This window comes from Tetrao urogallus (genome assembly GCF_951394365.1).
Source record: "Tetrao urogallus genome assembly, chromosome: 6".
Taxonomy (NCBI): domain Eukaryota; kingdom Metazoa; phylum Chordata; class Aves; order Galliformes; family Phasianidae; genus Tetrao; species Tetrao urogallus.
In genome coordinates, this window is record NC_136819.1 from 6,023,125 (window position 1) to 6,042,838 (window position 19,714).

The 19,714-nt window shown below is 40.8% G+C and overlaps 1 protein-coding gene across 1 annotated transcript in view; it reads left to right on the forward strand.

Annotated features, from left to right (window-relative positions):
* LOC306947656 (palmitoyltransferase ZDHHC13-like) overlaps positions 1 to 18,176 on the forward strand; it is a gene marked incomplete at both ends in the record, with an annotated part of 613,047 nt that extends 594,871 nt beyond the window's left edge. Inside the window, 12 exon segments of the mRNA XM_079537034.1 lie at positions 7,241 to 7,300; positions 7,756 to 7,923; positions 8,921 to 8,944; positions 8,946 to 9,047; positions 9,380 to 9,460; positions 9,466 to 9,516; positions 10,354 to 10,459; positions 11,716 to 11,840; positions 15,995 to 16,057; positions 16,453 to 16,546; positions 17,097 to 17,180; positions 18,058 to 18,176. Of these exon segments, the coding sequence (XP_079393160.1) occupies positions 7,241 to 7,300; positions 7,756 to 7,923; positions 8,921 to 8,944; positions 8,946 to 9,047; positions 9,380 to 9,460; positions 9,466 to 9,516; positions 10,354 to 10,459; positions 11,716 to 11,840; positions 15,995 to 16,057; positions 16,453 to 16,546; positions 17,097 to 17,180; positions 18,058 to 18,176 (1,077 nt within the window).
* Positions 18,177 to 19,714: the final 1,538 nt, after the last annotated feature.

Here is a 19,714-nt window from a genome sequence, read left to right on the forward strand (position 1 = left end):
AAGTTATTTGTTAAAGCAGAAGTTAGTTGAGCTAACTAGTGAGTTAGTTAGAGATTCTCTGCACACGGCTGTTGGTAGCAGCGCTTACAGCAGTACACTGGTGCTTTTCAATTTTATATCTTTTAATGTTTGTTGCCTGGGGGCCTCACCTCCAGCATCATTTTTTCTAGTCTATAAGAAGCTTTCTAGAAGGAGGAAGAAATGCTTTCCTTCTACTGCACATACAGCTGGCTTTACAGAAGAAACCATGTTTGAATTTGCAGAATTCTAGAGCAAAGCTCCCAACAGTAGGCAAGAGTTGGCTCTTGCTGAGCAGACAGACAAATTTGCACTTGAAACTAAATACTGTGCTGTTGTATTTGTGGGATGTGTACACACAGGGGGCATTGATTTTTATTGCCCATCAGTTGTACCATCTGCCAGCATGCAGTGACAAAGTAAGCTCAGTTAGCCTTTGCTAACTGCCTGAGGACAACAAGGGCACAGATAGGAGCCATTCCGTTTCCATATTTTCTATCTCCTAAATTTGTTTTCCAGGACTGCTGCGCAAGGGCTTTTTATGGGGCCACAGGAATAACACCACCAAAAGCTGCTCACAGAAGGCACATTTTAACTTTTCCTCCCTTTACACCCCTAGAATAAAACAAAGAACTGTTCATTAAATGAAAATGAAATGGCTTGTGCGCATTCCTTGAGCAATTTTCCTAAGCAGTGATCCTTTTCCAAGTTATCTGTGCACAGCCACTCACTGCCGGGAGCAGGGAGGCACTGAGGGATAAGGCAATAGCTGATGTGCCCCGGGTTGCAAGGAAGCCCACGGGCACCGGCCAAGGATTCTGCACTGCCACTCATCCCAAACTGAACCACACATGATTGAGAGCCAGCTCTCCTGCCATATCATGAGCAAAGCAAAGCAGAGCACATCAGACAGAATCAGGCTGCTGACTTTCAACTAATAAAAGCATCTTTGAGAGAACCAACCTTGTAAAGGTTAGGGATGTCCTGGTCTGCTAAGTGTTTTCTGCTAGACAGCAAGAGAACCCGTTAGGACAAAGCAACTCCACATGGTCACTCTCTTTGAGTTTATCAGCTGGTGGCTGATAATGCAAAAGGCAAGTTTAGGAGAGCCAGGGCAAGGAGAATACTCAGATGCTTGTCCTGAAAGCAGCTATCTTGCTCTGCTGCAACTATAGCTTAACTTGAAGTTTTGCACAACACTGTACTACTTTCCTTTTATTTCTTATTTTATTTTTAATAAGAACACCTAGGATTTACTGGATCAGATCAGAGGTCTATCCAGTTCAATATCCTGCTTGGCCAAAAAGGCTTCAGAAATGGACACCTACATCACCCAACTGTGGATTAGTCACCTCTCCCATAACTCTTCTGAACTAATACAAAAGTGTGTCTCAACTTTGTCAAAACCTCGAACTTGAGTCAGCTAGCTAACTCTTGCAGCTTTTGTTATCAGCTCATAGCCTTGGATAACACAAATAAATGTCTGTGCTTTAAAAAGTAATTGAAATAATCTACTTCAACAATTTCCAGTCTCTATGGGCCCCAGAATATAATCCCACATTTTTGTGCAAGGTGTTTCATTTGTTACTTCCTAGTTCTGCAAAATCTTTTTCATTTATATCTTTCCCTTCTGAAATGATCTAATCCCCATTTCACTATCTCTACTTGGAAGAGTTTTCCTGTGCTGTTTTCTTGTAACCATTCTCAGGTCCTCCACAAAACTCCTATGGAAGAAATGTGGTCACTGCAACAAGGAATTATTAAGTTTATGGTGATGGCTTTTTATATGGTGTTTAATAGGTTTTAAGTTCCCTTGAGCTGTGAAGTTACTATGCAGTAAATTATGCATAATGCCTATTTAGACGTGACAGTAACCCAATATAGTTTTTAAAAGCTTCATTATCTGTTCCATCATCACAAAGCAGATCCACATCTGTAATTTGAGGAGGAAAAAAAGGTAATCATTTCTCTCCTCTCAGGCTTTTCTTCCTGAACAAACTGTAGCAGAAAAAAACACGATTCCAGTTCTATTTTCCATTGCACATCACTTTTCACGTCCAGTAAAGACAGTGCATTATTTAAACTGGACCAGTGCCTGTCTGTGTTAAGCAAGCAGCAGTGATCTGAACACTGACAGTTGAGAGCAGAAAATGTCTTGTGGCTGCCACCATGAGGCAACAACATGCACTGCTGTTGTCACTGAATAAAGCTACAACTGAGTTACCACATTTCACTGCATTTTACACGCAGCGCTGAGGCAGTAACTGGCCAGTTACTGAGCTGTACAGAGTTAGAGATTATAAAAGAGGAGCTTCTATGTTTAATACCTAAATGCATCGCGTGTGCTTCAGTCTGCTGTAGAATTGTGTCAGCATTCTTACAAGTTGGGTTGGAATCAACCGAACTTCAGCTTTGCATCAAGAGTTATAAACTAACAGTCTTCCTTATGTTGAAAGTGGAGATCAGATCTCAGCGATGCCATCTTATTGCAATACTATCTAGGGACAGGTTGTGAAACACGGGAAGGCCTCCCGTCGGCACCTACAGATGGGCGACTGGCAGTCAGTAGCGGCTACCTGCTAGAAGGTTGTGATTCCCCCTCGTCGATGTATGGCAATCTGGAGTGTGCCCAGCCTGTTGCACCCTGCTCACTGGCTTTTGGTATTTGTCTCCCTGCAGGAGTCAAAAGTCAATGTATTAAAATACCACACTTTTAGCTTCTTTATTGCTCCAAGGAATTATCAGGAGTTTTTGCTGCATGTTCCCACTGGCTTTAAACCAAGTTAAATCAATTTCAGCGTTACAAATCTCGGCAGTCTTACATTTAGAATTTCCAGCATATGCTCTCAAAATTTGACTGGAAGTACTGATAGCACAGTATCAATAAATGTGAAATATCAGAGCCAAAGCTAACCTAACACACACACTCAATAACCCTTCAGGGCAGAACACATAGTGACGTACTTTTTGGCATTCTGAAGGCAACAAATCCAAACGTGCCTGCACCACAAGATGTGGCACATATAAGACTGTCTACATTCAGTTGTCTTTTTAGTGATTCAGTTTTAAAGGCTGACATCAGTTGCACGTGGCTTAGAGCATTGCTGACATTCACGTTAGCAGGAAGCTTACAGAACTGATAATTCTTTTTAATGCTCCCCCCAGGATCACTTATGTATTAGAAGTATAAGCCTCAGTGCAGTTACTACTTTCTTTTCCAGCCAGATGCAAATCGCTCTACACACATAGTTCATTCTGATGCAGTCATCAAAACAGACATGAAACTGCGTATGGAAAGCAGGAAAGCCTGAAGAGCCAGGATCTGTCATGCTTACATCAGAGAGGATGTGAGTTTAATCCAGTTTAACTCAGTTTAACCTGGCCCCTTGCTTGAAAAACCTCACGATCAATTGCTTCCTACCCTGAGCTTAACAATCTCCCAACGAAGAATTCTCACTTGCAGCAGCTAGGTTATCTGCAGGGTAAAGTCCTCAACAGCTGCAGCTAATTCTGCATCAGGTAAACAGATAAAAGTCCTTCCACGATCCAATGTCAAATAGTACAGAAAGACCTATGCCTAATGTTAGAAGTGACAGAAATTGCTGTGAAGAATTGTTTGAATGCGTAATACTCTCATTACTCACAGTACTGCTCTTTCTCTTCAAATTTCCCCAATTTTATTTTTTAAATGCTGATGGGTTTTTTTATTGGCCTTAATTGGGCAATTTCTTCCATTGGTCATCCAGGACTTATCAGTGAAAAGACAGGCAGTGCAAGGCTACCATATTCCTTTCAAAAGCACCAAGTCTACCAACACTGTGTGTGTGCTTTACTATTCCAAATGGATGGAAGGCAATATAAACAGATCAACATTAAGTATGTACATGTACATTAAGAAAAAAAAAAAGGCTATCTTTTTATCTGTTTTGATTTTATAGCACTTTGGGTATTTGGGGAAGTAAAGTCTTCTAAGAAATCCAGGACTGTGTGCTTATCTGTATAGTGTTCATGTCCTGGGTCAAAAATTTGGTTGTATTACTTTACTGTGTCACGCAAGTTCCCCAGCTCAGTTCTGCAATGTATGAATGAGCACACTATCTTTAATTAAAGCTGACCTGACATGCTAATTTGTACTAACAGTACAAACCTGAGGTCCCTCTTCGGAGTACAGTGCTGCATAGATATCAAATCAGGTCTGGAAATCCTTCTTGGTAGCTGCATGAGCTCATCGTTGCTGATGTTTCTCTGACATTCCCAGTTCAGGAGCAGTTAGTTTGCTTTGCAGAATAGCGCTGATTCTTCACGTTCAGTTGATTCCAAACACAGCAGTAACTGACAGACTTGAGTTATCACAGCCTTTTCCCACCGTGCGAATCAGAGCACAGGTTTACTTCAGCAGTTACTGAGACTGAAGTTGCTTTGCTTCTTCTGCCATTTGCACTGCCAGGCCCTAATATGTATCCATCCAAGGAAATGGACTATCTTTTGTGGCTTTCAGTCTCCTTAGTTGCTTTAGTTTTTGTGGCTTTCAGTCTCCTTAGTTGCTTTAGTCGCTCTCTCCTAAATGATTAAATGACTGAAGTCCTCACCACACAATTAGAATTTCTCAATGTTGAAACCTGAAAAAACAGCTTTGGCACTTCTTTTTTCAAGGTTTCTCCGTTTAAACAAACCAGCAACTCTAATGCTTGTTTGACTGCAGTTCCACCACGGAAACTGAGAGAAAGCATAAGTTCAGAAAAAAAAGAAAAAAAAAAGGAACGTGGACAGAAATACACACAGATAGTCCCAGGGTCAAATGAATCCACATAGGAATGGTATATCACCAAATTATCACTATAGGACAGCATAAACAAAAATAGAATGCTGCTTGCTTGTTCCTTATGCTAATATAATAGCAAGCATATGTATTAGCAGCTGGTAGAGTTCATGACCCCTCTGCTTTTATCGAAGTATAACAGTAAATCATCAGAAGTACAGTACGGGAAAAAAGGAAATTGTTTCCTGTGTTGCCTTTGAATTATTTTTGAAGTCCACCCCTTATACTTTTCTTTATTACTAAAGACTGACGCTGCTTGCTGTGGAATGTGCTGTGTTAAGGTCATTTAGGGAAACAGCCCTTGGGGTGCGGTTTGTTTTGGAAGAACTCGGGCTGTCCCCTGACCTCTGCAGACAGTTCTCTACCCTGAGCCCTCTCCGAAGAGCAGGGAGAACACACCCTGCCAAACGTGGGCTGGGAAAGGGAAGGCAGTTTCTGCTTTCTCACCAGGGATTAAGTCTGTGGGAGACTGGAGGTCCTGCGGCCACGGTGCATTTCTGTCTAGCCAAAAGAAAGGTCTTCCAACCACAAAGGCCTCCTCTTTGCTGTGAAGTTGCTCTCGGCCAGCAGAAAAAGCCCCCGGTCCTGCACTCAGGGCTCCCTGCAGAGGAGAAAGAGAGAAGGCTTGGTGAGAGCCTACTGCAGAGTCAGGAAAAGCAGTGCCAGAGGAAGCTGCTGTTTTGTAGAGCCCTGAAGCAGGGGAAAATTGGTGGAAACAGTGCAGGATTGGCCAGATTTAAACCAGCCAGTTTGTGACCTGAGACCAATTGCACTTTTCTAGTCTGTGGCTTCTGAGAACTGCTGAGCAATGCAACCCACATTTCCCACCGTGCGTAGCAGAAGTCAAGAGGGAAACCAAGGAGTGTATCTGAGCTCCACTGCCTTTAAACGTACTGGGGAGGGGAAGGAGAGAGGAAAAAAACCCAAAACCAAAGAGCCTACATGTACGGGTCTACATGTAGCTGAGCCAATAAACGCTTTGCCCTGGATCAGCTCTGGTGCTGCACAAGCTGGGCTCCCACAGCACGCGTTAGGCGGGCATCAGGGCCTCCTCGGGTTGCGTCGATTCAGTGTCACCACCGCACTGCGTGTCTCACCGGCGCCGCGGTGGAGTGGGAGACCCACCTAACATGGCGCCACGGTGGAGTCGGAGACCAACCCAACATGGCGCCGCGACGGCACCGCCCTGCCTTCCGGCTCCGCCTTCCTCCCGTCACGCATCCCGTGACCGCTGCAGTTCCGGTTTCGCCGCGGCGGTGATTGGCTGCTCCTCTTTCCGGGCCGGAAGCGAGCGTTCCGGCAGTGAAGTTCGAAGACGAACTGCTGCGCTGGGCCGCGGTCCGTGCAGCTGGTGGGCGCCCCGCTCGCTTTTGGCACGGCGCTGCGGTGCCAGGAGCCATCGGAGCGCGGTTTCGGTTCGCGGCGGAGGCCGGGTGACCCTGGAGAAGCGCGCTGTACGTCTCTGCACTGGGCTCGTCCGGGCGGGAGCGGCCCTTCCTCGGGCACCGGGCGGCTGTGAAGATACCAATGTTGGATTTCGGTGCTCACAGCTCTCATCTGACTTCATCTTGGGCTGTTTTCTTAGTCATGTGAGTGTGAATGCCAGTGGAGGACTTCCAATGAAGTGCTTCTACTCATTCAAAATTGTTAAACGCTACTTTTGAAATATGGTTGAACGATTATTCTCCTTGTCTTTTGTTTTGTACAGCTACACCCTGAAATGCCAGACGAAGCCAGATTTTGGCAAAGAATCAATGGAGTTAGAAGTGTGTTGGCTCAGTAAGAATGAAGCAGCTGGTATCAGGAGACAGAGGCCAGAAGCATAGAGGGGATGCTGGGCCATGTGCGTTGCCACTGTCCCAGGTGTTATTTTCTGCTTAGAAGTAGCTGGTTGTGCTCTGAAAATGCTTCGTGGAATTTAAATGTTATCTCCTGAAGTACAAGCATGTATTTGGTATTGCCCTGTGCTATACGTGCTACATTTAAATAATTATGTGTTGATACATGATCGTATTTTGTTCTTTTAATGAACCAGTTTTATGTACTTGAACATTCAGTTATGCACTTTATTCCTTTACACAAGGGAGATATTTATTGTTGCTTTCCAAAGTGGAATTTATAGTATTTTTTATCAAGAGGGGACAGGAAATACTGTTAGTGGAAGGAATTCTGTAGATGTATTTGATTAATTTGAAGTCACTTTAATGGGCACTCAGCATATCCTGAAATGAATGCTGTTCAAGACACATGGAAGGAAGAAAAATTGTTTAAATTGGCTTCCTGGCAGGTACAATTTAGTTCCCTTTTGCTGGTGTGGTGTGGCTGCGTAGCTAAGAATCTGACCATTTAACTTTGTTTACTGAAATCCGTGATCATCACTTACTATCTTTTTCTTATTCCTAGAACATAGACACAGCAGACTTCAGTGGACTTGCACCTTTAATGTTATCAGCACAAAAAGTGGTGGGCTAAGTGGGGAATAACTTTTAAAAGAATCTGTTGTCCACTCATTGCTGGGTGCAGTGCTGAATCTTTTCTTCTGGTTGTGTCACTCTTGTTAGAGTGACATTTTTTTCTCTTCTACTTGTTATAAAATACTATGTATCCAAGACATAGGAGATGATGAAGCAGCTAACTTGGTACAGTGAAGAAAGACCCACCTCCAAAAGAGCTATCTTAAAGTAGTTTAGGTTTGCAGCTGGACCAGCTGGTGTATCATTGTGCTTTCCTAGAAATGAAGGTGAAATGAAGGATGAGTTCTGTTTTCTAAGCTTGGCTCTGTTGCTAATGAGCTTGTTGAGAGACAACACGTTTGTATCTGCTGTTACTTTACAGCAGATGCTAGCAATGTTTTTTGTTAATAAAGTGTTCAAAAGTTTCCAATGCAGCCGATGTTCTGTTTGTTAACTCTGTTTTCATCTAGACCAGAGCCCACAAGATTTCTACTAAAGTTTAAGCCCTCCCTCAGTGCTGTGGGCAGCGTCCAGAAGAACACTGCGCTGCACTGGGCAGTAACATCAGGAAATGTTAGTGCAGTGGAGCTACTGCTAGAAGCTGGTGCTAACATGGACATAAAAAATGTCAAGGTACAATTTCTTTCATTGTTTCTGTCGTTTTCATCTGTGTAGTATTAATGGGTAAAATGAATATGAAGAAATACCTGAATCCCTTTCCCTCTGAATGTTCTTTGAAATGGATGGGGGGAATAAGGCAAGAGTTCTTATGCTTTCCAAAAAGAATTGAGCACTTTGCTTGTGGTGTGACACAAAGTAAGAATGTGGAGATGGTTTGAAATGTTAGTTTAGTGAACACCTGATCACTGCAACCAAATGTATTATAGCCTTCACAGATTCTCTCTTATTTTTTGTTTGCTTTGAGTCAGCTGTTCTCTACAGCATGGCCACAAGTAAGGCCTTCAGCCAGGCTTGTCAAAAATAATGCTGCTTTGTGTCTGGTGAGCCTTGTAAGGTCTTGAAAAAGATGAGCGTAGGCATCCTGAAAAGATCAGTGTCTGTCAGTGCCTGTTTGTACACTCAGAAGTGCGCGTCACGTGAAAGTCTTAGTCCTAAGACTTGTAAAATCTGGCAGGAAAAACTATTAACGTTGAAAACTATTGATTCCCATAGAGATGCTTGCATAGTGTAGTAATTCTGGTTTGTGTATTCAGCTGCACAGCTTTTCCATCTGCTAGTTGTTTTGCTTTTTTTTGAATATATGACTCTTAGAATGTAACTGGTTTGGTTTTAAAAAGTTAACATAAACAAGAAAGCTCCCTTTCAGTAAGGGATCACATTCAGTAAGCTTGTCATGTTCTAAAAGACTGTTAGTGTTTCAGGTTAGGAGAGACAGTTCAGCAAGTGATTCGTGCACGTAGTTGATTGCAAATATCAGTCTTTAGAACTACAGAGCACCAGATGAAGCGTGTAGAACTGCGAGTTTACTTTACCTTTGCCTTAAAGAAAATGGTGGGTTTGGGGAAGAAGCCAGTAAGTTCTTGTTTTAGTTCAGTTCATTTCTTGTTTCTGTTACAAAGGAAGACATTCATGTGTTAAGTGCATAACCAAATGAACTTTGTTGTTAAGGGGAGAGACGGCGCTTGACCTTGCCAATTCAAACTCAGAATCGCTTCATCATTTATATGTTAATGGAGGAAGGAAGAATGAGAAGCAAAAGGAATAAGGGGTTACTGAGAATAATGGAGAAATACGAGGTAATGTCACTAATGGAAGGAAGCTTCAGCGTTCTGTGTTCAGAATAATATGTAACTTACCTCCATTCTGACAACAGGATCTTCTAGGCTTCCAAACCTGGACACTCAAAAATGAAATGTTTTAGAAGCACCTTCCTGTTCTTTGGGTGTTTGTTCCCCCCTTTCCCCCCCCTGCGTTGTTGTTTTCCCTCCCTCCTTATCCCCCGTGTTTGATGTGTCACTTTGTTACCTACCTTGAGTCTCTCAGCATTCGTTCTATATTAAGTGTATATATTGGAATCAATCCTGCTTTTCAATATTCTGTCATATTTTAACAATGATCATTTTAACAGCTGTTCCTGCTGCTGGCATCTTGCTTGACTGTGTTGTGGGCCATAGGATACGTAATGAACTTAAGTTCTGATTCTTGGCTTTTGAAGGATGCCTGCTTCTCTTTCTGCTGGTTGGGATGGCTCTGTCTGTGAGGTTTGTGGATTTCTCTCTTTCTGTGTATTTAATTCTAATAGATGCAGTACGTGGTACGTAACGCAGTGTTCTTTCAGAGTCTACAGCTTCACTTAGAAGGTTTTTTGATTTGTTTTGGTTTTTTTTTTTTTTACTCTACTGTAGAAAGGATTGTGTGAAGGATTTAATGTATGTACTTTTCATAATGATTTTGAAATGTGGTGTCTTTAGATGGTCAAGATTGTAGTTTCTGATCCTTGAGATCTGAGGAGAAAACAAGTGTTGAGGTGGCATGTTAGCTGGTTTTAATGATAAAGAGGGTGTTACTGAATGCCCGCACCTGACAGAAGCTGAGATACCGAGATACCCATTTATGAAGTTTATAAATGTGCTTTATCTAAACTTTTCCCTCTGTATTTGCAACGTAGCATGAGTTTCAATGTACCGTTCCCACCCTCTGTATTCCCCAGACCTCCTAGTGATACCCTAAGCTGTTTTGCACATTTCCCATTTCTTACAGCAGTTACTAAATTGTGTTCCTTGAAATGGCAGTACTGTTGTTGTGTCAATAAATAAGAGTTTGTCCTTTTCACCTAATGCGCAGCTGCTCGGATATGTAAAATTAGGCTGGAACAGAACACTCCTCAGTAGATGTTTTTTCTGCATCACGAGTTCCTCTATGCATCTGGCTAAAGCATGCTTCTGAGTGGCAATTTTGGTTTGCTTTAACAGAGGCTTAAAGAATACCGAGTGAAGTTTTAAAAATCAATTAAAAAAAACAACCACGTTAAGTCTGTACTCCACGAAGTTCAGTTTTGGGTGAGAGAAAAATGCTCTTTTATTTTCATCTTCTTTCAGGCAGTTTGTGGGAGTCAAGAATCTGAGGTATCTTCCCACAGCACTGATGCTAAGTTCCGTCTTTTGGATGTCTGTGACGTGGTTTTTCTGGTTCATGCCTGATATCCTTTGTAATGCAGTAGAACTTCCCTTCCACTTTCTAGTAAATGTAAGCCCAGTTGTGCAAGGAGTGACGAACAGTCCCAGCTGATGCCATGTGACTGCGAATGTCTGTTAAGATTACTTTACCTACGTTGGGCCAGGGTTAAATAGCTTTGTGTTTAAATGGAAGTTACAACCAGACTGAAAATACGTATCTTCTTTTCTCTTTGACAGGTATTTGTGTGTAGTTCTGGTGTTTTTGGTTTGGTTTTTTTTTTAATCTTACTGGGATATCAAAATGTCTTTGTTATATGCATGGTTGTAGAGTCACCTGGAGGTGCCATATGTAGACCATGTTCCCTCTTTGGGACCATCCAGTAATGTATTTTGGTATGCAGTGAAGCTGGATAACACGTGCATCACACATTGAAGTTGTAAAAGCATCTCATTTCTAAATGAGAAGGATTTGGCAGTTGGTGGTATTCGTGCTTCTGCTTTAAAAATAAATAAATAAAAACGTCAGGCAAACAAATTTATTTGTATCCCTTGGAAGCAGACCTTCCATTCTCCAGTCTGCATTTGTTCAGAGGTTATGCAGCATCCTCAGTGCACAGTGCATTCATTTCTACCTTTCTTTGAACAGGCCTTGGACTGACGAGTACCTCTATTTAATTGTTTACACTCACTTTTCAGCACTGTGTTCTTACACAGAAGGCACCTGCTTATTTATTGATTAAGTCTTGGGAAGGGAAGGCCATTAGGGAGATACTTAAAATGTCAATAATTTAGTACTAAACCAGCTATAATGCATTGCTACCCAAATTTAATTCATTTTTGATTACTTCATCCTTTAAGTGGCATTTCTTTTGGTTCTGTTTCCAATGAAGATCTTAATAGGATGATCACGATTCATTCTGATGAACTGATCGCATATATGCTTGTGAGGGATACACGTATGCTTGTTGCAATGAAAATCCTGTTATTAACTGTTGCTTTGTGACGTTCTAAGGTTTTCTTGGCGTCGTCTAAATTAAACGAAAGCAAGAATTCTTACTGTAGGCGTTAAAGGTAGACGTTCAGCAGAATATGATGAACTCAGCAGTATTCCTAAGGGTTGTGGCTTAGTGAGGTGATGTTTTGCTCTTTCTATCAAACCCTTGCTCTGTAGAAGTCAGTGCCGTTCTTTTTGTTTTTGTGTATTGCTGGTAAAATACCACACTCTGATTGTAGAATATTTATTTGGCAAAACATAATGAGAGAATATATTCCTTAATCTAACTGTTACATGTGACCAATGCCATTGTTGAGATCCCTGTCATGTTCAGCCTAGTGGGTCGTCTTTATTTTTTCTATAAAGCCTGGAGGACTGATCCTGGATATATTAAGTCTTCAGAAAAAGACAAAAAAGAGGTAAGCTGACATGCTGCACCATGGTTGCACTTCTGATTGACTCATTTATCATCAAATGTATCTTTGAGATTTTAGTTGTATCATCAAGCAGCGTAGGTTGTTGGATGATAAACCCAACCTGCTGTGGGTTTATCTTCAGCACGTTGCTGTTATTTCCTGGCCTCGGTCTTCTCATTGGAATATGAGCTTCAGCCAAGCATGGTATGGCCTTGTGCCTTTGCTATAACAATAGCAATAGGTGTTGGCTAAGCAAATGAGGTTAAGAGCTTTCTGAACCACCTAAGAAACGGCTTTTTAACATGGCTTAGGATTCTCTTTCAGCTTAAATGAAACTTACGATCAACTTTTAAGTCCTTAAATGTGGCAGGAGTTACTTAGTGGTTAGATATGGCCAACATCTTCCCAATCCCTCCCCACTGAAGATTATCTTTTGGTATTGCCAGTATTTAAATTTGTGATGTTCATATTTCAGCCGTTACTCGTGTTTTTCTTTCTCTAAGATTGCATTCTTGGGACTGACCTCGCCTGAGAGAATGAACCTCCTGATGGAGAGCACATCTTCTAAGCATCCTGTTCCACTCAGGAGAAGTCCATACAAGTAAGTGCTGTAGTGTGCGGTGTTTCAGCTGTGTTTCCCTCCAGGTCTGGCCTGCTTCACTGCTGTATGAATGCCAAACCTGAGCAATCTGTGGGCACGCTAGTCACGCCTGTTCTGAGTTATGCCAAGAGGAAGAGCTGGACCTCATTTTCCTGGCAGAGAACTTCCTTGATGCTGCAGAATAAGCTGCCATCCTAAGAACTACTGTGTTTTTTTTTCTGCGTGGCTGTGTATATGCCCCAGAATATGTCTTTTACTCTTAGCAGAAACGACTTGGGAGGCAGAGAGGACAATGTCCTTGAGTGTATTCATCATTCTCTGTGTCTGTTCTTTAGGTCTAGGGAGGGATTTTGTTATGAACCAGCCCTTTCTGAATTATTTTAGCTTCATAAAGAAATTACTACCAAAGTTTCCCTGTTATACTAAAAATCTTAATTTCCTCATGTGCTAGCAGATGAAATCTTACTTAGCATTAACTTCAAATATTTGAGTTGAACTTAATCTTCTATCCCTATTAAATGTGACGCAGGTTAAAAAATGTCAACAAAGGAGTGATGATGAATAAAACATTGTTGTGTTTCTTCTCTTAGAGCTGTCTTTGCCACAGCTTTATCCCTTAACTACTGCTTCCCTAAGGATCACGTATTGTTAATGCCTGCTGTTGTCTTTTGTAGGTTTATTAATGAGTATTTCACATTTTTCAGTCTTGGATCCTTCCAGAATCTTGCAGACTTCTTTCAATGCAGATGTTTTGTATGGTCAAATCCAGTGGAGTTGACTGGACCAAGCAATACAACGTTCACATGATAAAGAAGAAAAACGTTCACTGTGTAGGAATTCTTAGTTGATTTCTAAAGCTACTGAGCTGCGCGAGAAATAAAACTGGATGTTTTGTTAATTTTTATGTTCTTCCAAAATCTGCTTGTTTTTATTTTTTTATTGTTCTAAATATTAAAACTTTCTTGTGTAAGGGACAGCAGATGCGGGTATGAAACAATTACTGTGCCTCTTTATGTATAGCATGAGCTGACACTTTTTGAAATTTTATTTGAAAAGGTGACACTAAATATACTTCTTCAAAGGGTAGTTTTTAGGGCAGAATTTGGGAACTTTGTTAGTGCCCTTTGTATTATTTTGCAAATAATGAAGTTGCATTTGAAAAACGAAGGGGGAAGTTCAGACTTCAATATCAAAATTGGCCTGTAAGTGGTTATCTTAGATTGTGAACACAACCTAATGACACTCTGTATTTGGGTGTTTTACTTGTGACAAAGCAGAATTTTAATGCTTCTAAGAATATTTTACAGGTTGAAACAGATTCGTGAGATATATCACCAGGGAAGTGTTTAAGAACAGGTAAGCACAAAGCCATAAGTAAAAGGCTGTTTGCCTTACATTTTGCTTGTGTGTATGCCCTGTTAGCTTCTGAAAATTGATAAGGAGATGATAGAAAGTATTAGCATATATGGAAAAGACAACTATTCTCACCGGCATGCACAGATCTACCACATCAGTCACGTTCACAAGATGCAAAGGCTGCAGCATCATTCCAGCGTGGCAGGCTGGGCAGTGTGTTGGGAGTCAAAATACTTCATAATAAAAACTGGCAGAGAAGCAGATTGAGATCAGAAAACCAAAGTTCAATGCTGACAGTGCAGAATAAAACAGTAATGGAACAGAGTTCTTGCGGGTAAGGAATGGGAGATGTAATCTTCCCTCTGAAATGCAGTAGTTGTGGCATCGTGGGACATAAGCGCAAACAAATTGCTTCACATTTTTGTTTACTTCAATATGAGTACTTTGTTTAGCTTGAAAAATGTACAATAACAAAACTGAAACACTGTATTCTAAGAAAACTTGCTTTTTCTTCAGAAGGCTGTGAACTTCAAGTTCCTCTAAACTATATGTCCAAGTGAATGATGTCTACTCTGTCCTAGTCGAAATAACGTCAAAATCTTCAAAACACTAGGAGGAAACTGGCCTAGATCAGAAGACTCTGACCCCTGTGCTTCATAGGGTATGTCTGTCTGAATGGGACAGTGTGCTGACTCCTTAAGTTTTGAGTCTGAACTGTGGTAAATACTAGTGTAAGGAGCAACAGTGTTTCATGAACAGAAGTTCTTGTCGCTGTTCACTTTTATGGTAAACATGAATCTGATTTGATCAGTGTACCTTTCTTAAGCTGTTCTAAGAATATGTTAAGGTACAAGCTTGTGAGTTTTTCCTGCGTGATGGAAATTACTTAATGAATGTCCTAGGTTATAAGCAGTAGGTGATTTTGTTTTACTTGACACCTATTTTCTGCTGAGATCAGCAGCAGGTTGACTCTGTTGCATCCACTCCTTTTCACTCACATTCTTTCTTTTCCACTTGAGTGAGGCCACCAAAACCAATTCCTTTGGGACCAAAATTCTTTGCGTAGCAAACTGCAAAAGAAAGAAAAGGGTCAAGAGTGTTCTGAATGCTAGCCCAAGTGGCTTTTGGATTTGGTACTCATTCCAAAGGTAAGTTAGTACAAAGAAGGAAATCTGAGGTGTTCTTTCTCAGAAGTGTCAAGAGATTCTAGTAATGAAAAATATTTGAATTAAACGTGTTGCATCTGAGTTTCTGAAAAAGAAGTTGGAAAAGTATGTATTTAAAACTTGAATAACAATTTATTTAAATACGGTTTTCTGTCCATGCAGACTGAGCATCAGAGATGTTCAAAGGAGGTTAGAAGAACGAGAGTGTGGAGCAGATGACTTTCTATGGTTGCTTGGGCAATCCAGTGTGACTCTATTGCCAAGTATGTTCATACTTATTTATCACAACTTCCCTATGTTAGCGGTCAGCCTTTGCTATAACCTATGGCATAAAGTCACAGATACTTCACTTAATAAATAACAGTCTTGTAAGGTTTTTGTTCTAGCTGTCTCTGGTGAGAAGGAGGTACAGTGCTTTCCTAAGGTTCTCTGTACTGAAGGCTAGCAATGATGAACATCTTCTCATATTCAGTATTTTCTAGCTGTGTTTAACAATGACAGAAAAAGGAAATGGACTACCAGTCAGTAGGAGGTTACTTGTTCTGTCCTTTAAGCTAGTGACTGTGAATCTGTGTGGTTTACAGTCTCCTTTTGTTCTCCATGTGGTTATGTTTCTCCTGCTTGCCAGGGAGATTAAACTGCAATTTTAACTTTTTTGACATTGTTGCCACAGAACTGGTAAATATTGGCTATCTGGTGCCTACAAAGAAGCACTGAGTGCTTATCAGGGCAAGATAGGCAATATTTACCAGTCTTTTTGCAATGGTGTTGAAAAAGTTTCTGTCCTCATCCCTTTTGAAGTCTGGCTGACTGTGTGGGGGAGGACTGCTTTTCTAAATAATTCATTGTGAGTGAGGTTGCACCAGTCCTTGCCTTCTTGTGGACCTTTTCTCTGTTCCAGAACCGCAGGTATTTCCACATGTTGTTGCTCGGCACTCCAAGTGCTCAGTGTCTGCAAAAGGCCTCACATACAAATCTTCATAGGTCCCATAAAACGTGATCCAAGTGCACGCAGAAACTGTTCTGTCTTTCAGAACATTGCAGCTCTAGCAGAAGCAGGGTGCTTGGACTTCAGAACATTCTGCACGTCATGTCTTGTAAGTAAGGTTTTGATATTCCTTTGCTTTTTTTAAACCTGTTTTTCAGTCAGTAGTAGTTCAGTACAATACCTGTTTTTCTCCTTGTCATACGAGTGCTACATACGCTGCTTGTTCTGGGCTAGATTTCATTTTCTCACTTCTGGTGGCAAAGCAGTTTTCAGATCGTTGGGTTTCATTCTTAATTTTTAAAAAAAACAATAGAAATTCCATCTTTTTCTTTCTTTTTTTTTTTTTGTAAGATTTAGAAAACTTCTCATCTGTGTTCTGTTTTGGAGGCCCACTTTATACTAATAGTTATAAAATATGCTAGTGCCCATGAGGTGATGCTCTGAGCTTTGGTCAAAGCAGCTGCTTTTACTCTGACTGTGTTCTTTTCCTTTGCGCTCAAACAGGTAAGGAAGCCTTTGAGATCTGTGCACTGTGTTCCTTGTGATTCATGTGTAGCCAGATATGATCCGCATTCTCTGTGGATTGCACAGTGCATAGGTAAGAGTCTTTGCTTTATCAAAGCTGAAAATTTCATGCCTTAAGAGATGTTGCAGAAATAACATTTATCTACTTAAAGAGCAAACCTGCAAGAACACACTGTAGAGACTGAAGGGGTTACTGAGAGTTGCCCGAGAGTCTTACCTGATAAAAATCTATTTTTTTAAGAGCTAGCAATTTTAGGATGCATCAAGGTGAAGCAATGAAATTGAACAGTACAGATTTTTCAGTTTTCTAAGACAACTGTTGCAGTGCATGGGCAGAGCTGTGTTAGCATAATGAGTCCCCATCCAGCTAACAGCGATGTGCTCTAAAGAAGAGACAAATGCTGGCTGACTTTACCAGAACTGATTCTATTATATAAACTGAAATGGCTTACAGGAGAAAGTTGAGAGAGATCTGCTTTGTCAAAATGTCTTGAGGACAGCAGAGGTTCCTACCAATAGTAGAAGTGCTTTAGATTCTTTTTCCTGTGGAGGAGAAATACAAGTACTGCAAAATTCTTAAAATGTCATGCTGGTTTTTGTCTTCTTCCTTGACTCGAATGTAGGTGTTGGGAACCATCATTACTACCTGTTGTTCCTGTCTTCCTTAACAGTGACCAGTGTCTGGCTGCTTTATCAAAGTCTTCTGTGTATGTATCAGTGAACTTATTTCAATTTAGCTGTCAGGGACCTGTGTGTGGTTTTTATTCCTAGCTAGCATAATTAATTATAACTGCACAAATGCGTAACTCAGTCTAGTTCCATCCCCATCTCAGGAGTTGGAACTGAGTGATCCTTAAGGTCACTTCCAGCCTAAGCCATTCTGTGGTTCTGTGTTGTAGAAATGAGTCAATGTTCTACTTGGAGTAAAATGGACCAGGTATGGCAGTGGTAGACACAGAGTGTGAATGTGAGTTGCTTTCCTGTGTTTCAGTGTGGTCTTAAGTGTGCAGAAGTACAATGTTTTCTGTTTTCCGTGTTCACGTGAAGATGGGAGTAAAACCACTTGATTGCTGTACTGACATAACAGCAAAACCTGTACTTGTTTTGTATTTTTAAGACGTCATAGGCTTTAAGCATCTCTTAGAAATCTACAGGAGCTGAATATTCCAGTTTGTTTATTTAATAGTGTGAAAAGTATTGCTTTCTTGTCACTGTTACAATCTTCTTTTGTTGGTGGTGGTGTTTAAGACAAATCCTAAAACTAATAATTAGTGTGCAGCAAAATTTCAGAAAGCTCAACGATGAGAGGTAATTATTATTTCAATATCACTAGTTCACTTTAATGTAAAAACAAAGCAAAGCATCTAGCCAGTTGTTGGAATGTTCCCTCTGTGGATTATGGACACAGAAAGTAAAGGTTGTGCAACGAGAGCAGCAAGCAGTTGCATATCCATGTGAGTGTTTTAAGTAGGAAGTGGTGTTTTGAGAGCAAACTGCTCTACAACACTTTGTGCAAATATTCTTCGCTTAGTACGGGAGTGGTCAATGTTAGAAAGGTAATGAAATGATTGTGAATCTTGTCGGATTGGTCAAACCACTGCATAACAAGTTACCATGCAGATGGAGCGTGGACGTACTTCTTTGAGGCTGTGCAGGTGCTGTTCAGCAACAGCAGAAGGGCTGGTTTGGTTACCAGTCCATAGCACAGCACCGGGAGCTGATAGGAAGAAAATGAATTGCATCTCATCTGGTCCCAGGTCAGTAGTCAAGCTACTATATCTTGTTAGAATAGTTAGTGTAAATGGAAAAATAGGCAACAATTCATATTCAGAGGCCTGAAAGAATTTCTGTGCCCAAAACCATGGGCATATCTTTAATTTTTCTGGATGGTCTGAAGTCTTCTGCCTGTAAACTTTGTGTATGCTTATACAATCGCAACTATAACACAGCTTTCCTCCTTTAAAAATGGAATGAAAGAAGGAAGGATGAATGATAGATAGTCTTATAGGTCGTGTACAGAGATTTGCAAAGAGCAGAGGTTCTCTCAGTTGGCAGAGAGAATCCTCCCTCGTTTGGCCTTGGCTCTCCTGTTGCCAGTGCCCATGAGCGTTCGTGGATGTGGGGTTAAGGACTAGAGACAAGGTGAGCATTTTGCATTTGCTGAATGCTGAGGAAAGGATTTCCCCTTGTGGAGTAAAGTTTATTGATTCCTAAAGAATCACAGAATCACAGAAAGTCAGGGATTGGAAGGGACCTCAAAAGATCATCTAGACCAGTTCCCCTGCTGGAGCAGGAACACCTCAGGTCGCTTTTTTGCCCCCCTGAAAATATAAACGTATGGTAGTTTGGTGATGGAATGTATTTAATATTAGTCCTGCTTGTATAAAAACATTTTAATAGTAATTTTTGTGCTGACAAATAGCTGCTTCCACGTTTGTTTCACAAAATGGACTTTCAAGCAGCTGAAAATACTGTTCATACTTAATTTAGATTTAACATTATTCTGATTAGTTTAGTACTGTTTTCTCTTGAGTATGTTTTCTTTCTTAATCTGAGCTGTGTGCTTTCTGACTGTGATTCCAAGTCTTCTCTGAACCCAGGTTTCCCTTACTGAGAGTCAGTGCTTTTTATGAAACGTACGAGCAGATTACCGCTGTGGATGAACTTCATGGTGAAACCATCATGTACAGTTTTACATACATGCATTATACTTGTCAAATGTGTTAAAAAATACAAGAAATTGAAAACTTTTTTTTTTTTTTTTAACCAGTTATTAAAACTATAACTAAAAATTGCATTTTGGCTATTTGGAGAATAGCTTAAAGAATTCCTTGCTGTCCTCTAAATGACAACCCTACATTATCTTGGGCTGTGAGATCCTACCAGCCACTTTATCTTGTGTATTTACATATTGTTTCACAAAGTTTGTGATGGTTTGTAAGCATGGGAGGCAAAGTAGCAGCTATTTGGTACATGTTACTCTAACCTGATGTTATCACAACTAGTAGAAGAGCTGGCTGATTAGAATACCCACAAATAAATCTTTTCCTCCCAAGGGAAGCTGTGGCATGGTCAGCCCAAGCACTGCCTGCATTCTGTGCTGAGATAGTTCCGTTCCAGTCTGAGTTCTCAAGTCAAGAAGAGAGGTGTGAGCTAAAACTTCTCAGGAAATGATTAAACAAAATGCAGCTTTGAGTCCATAGTGAAAGCCAATTTTAATCTTGATGTGGTAAGTAGGGAA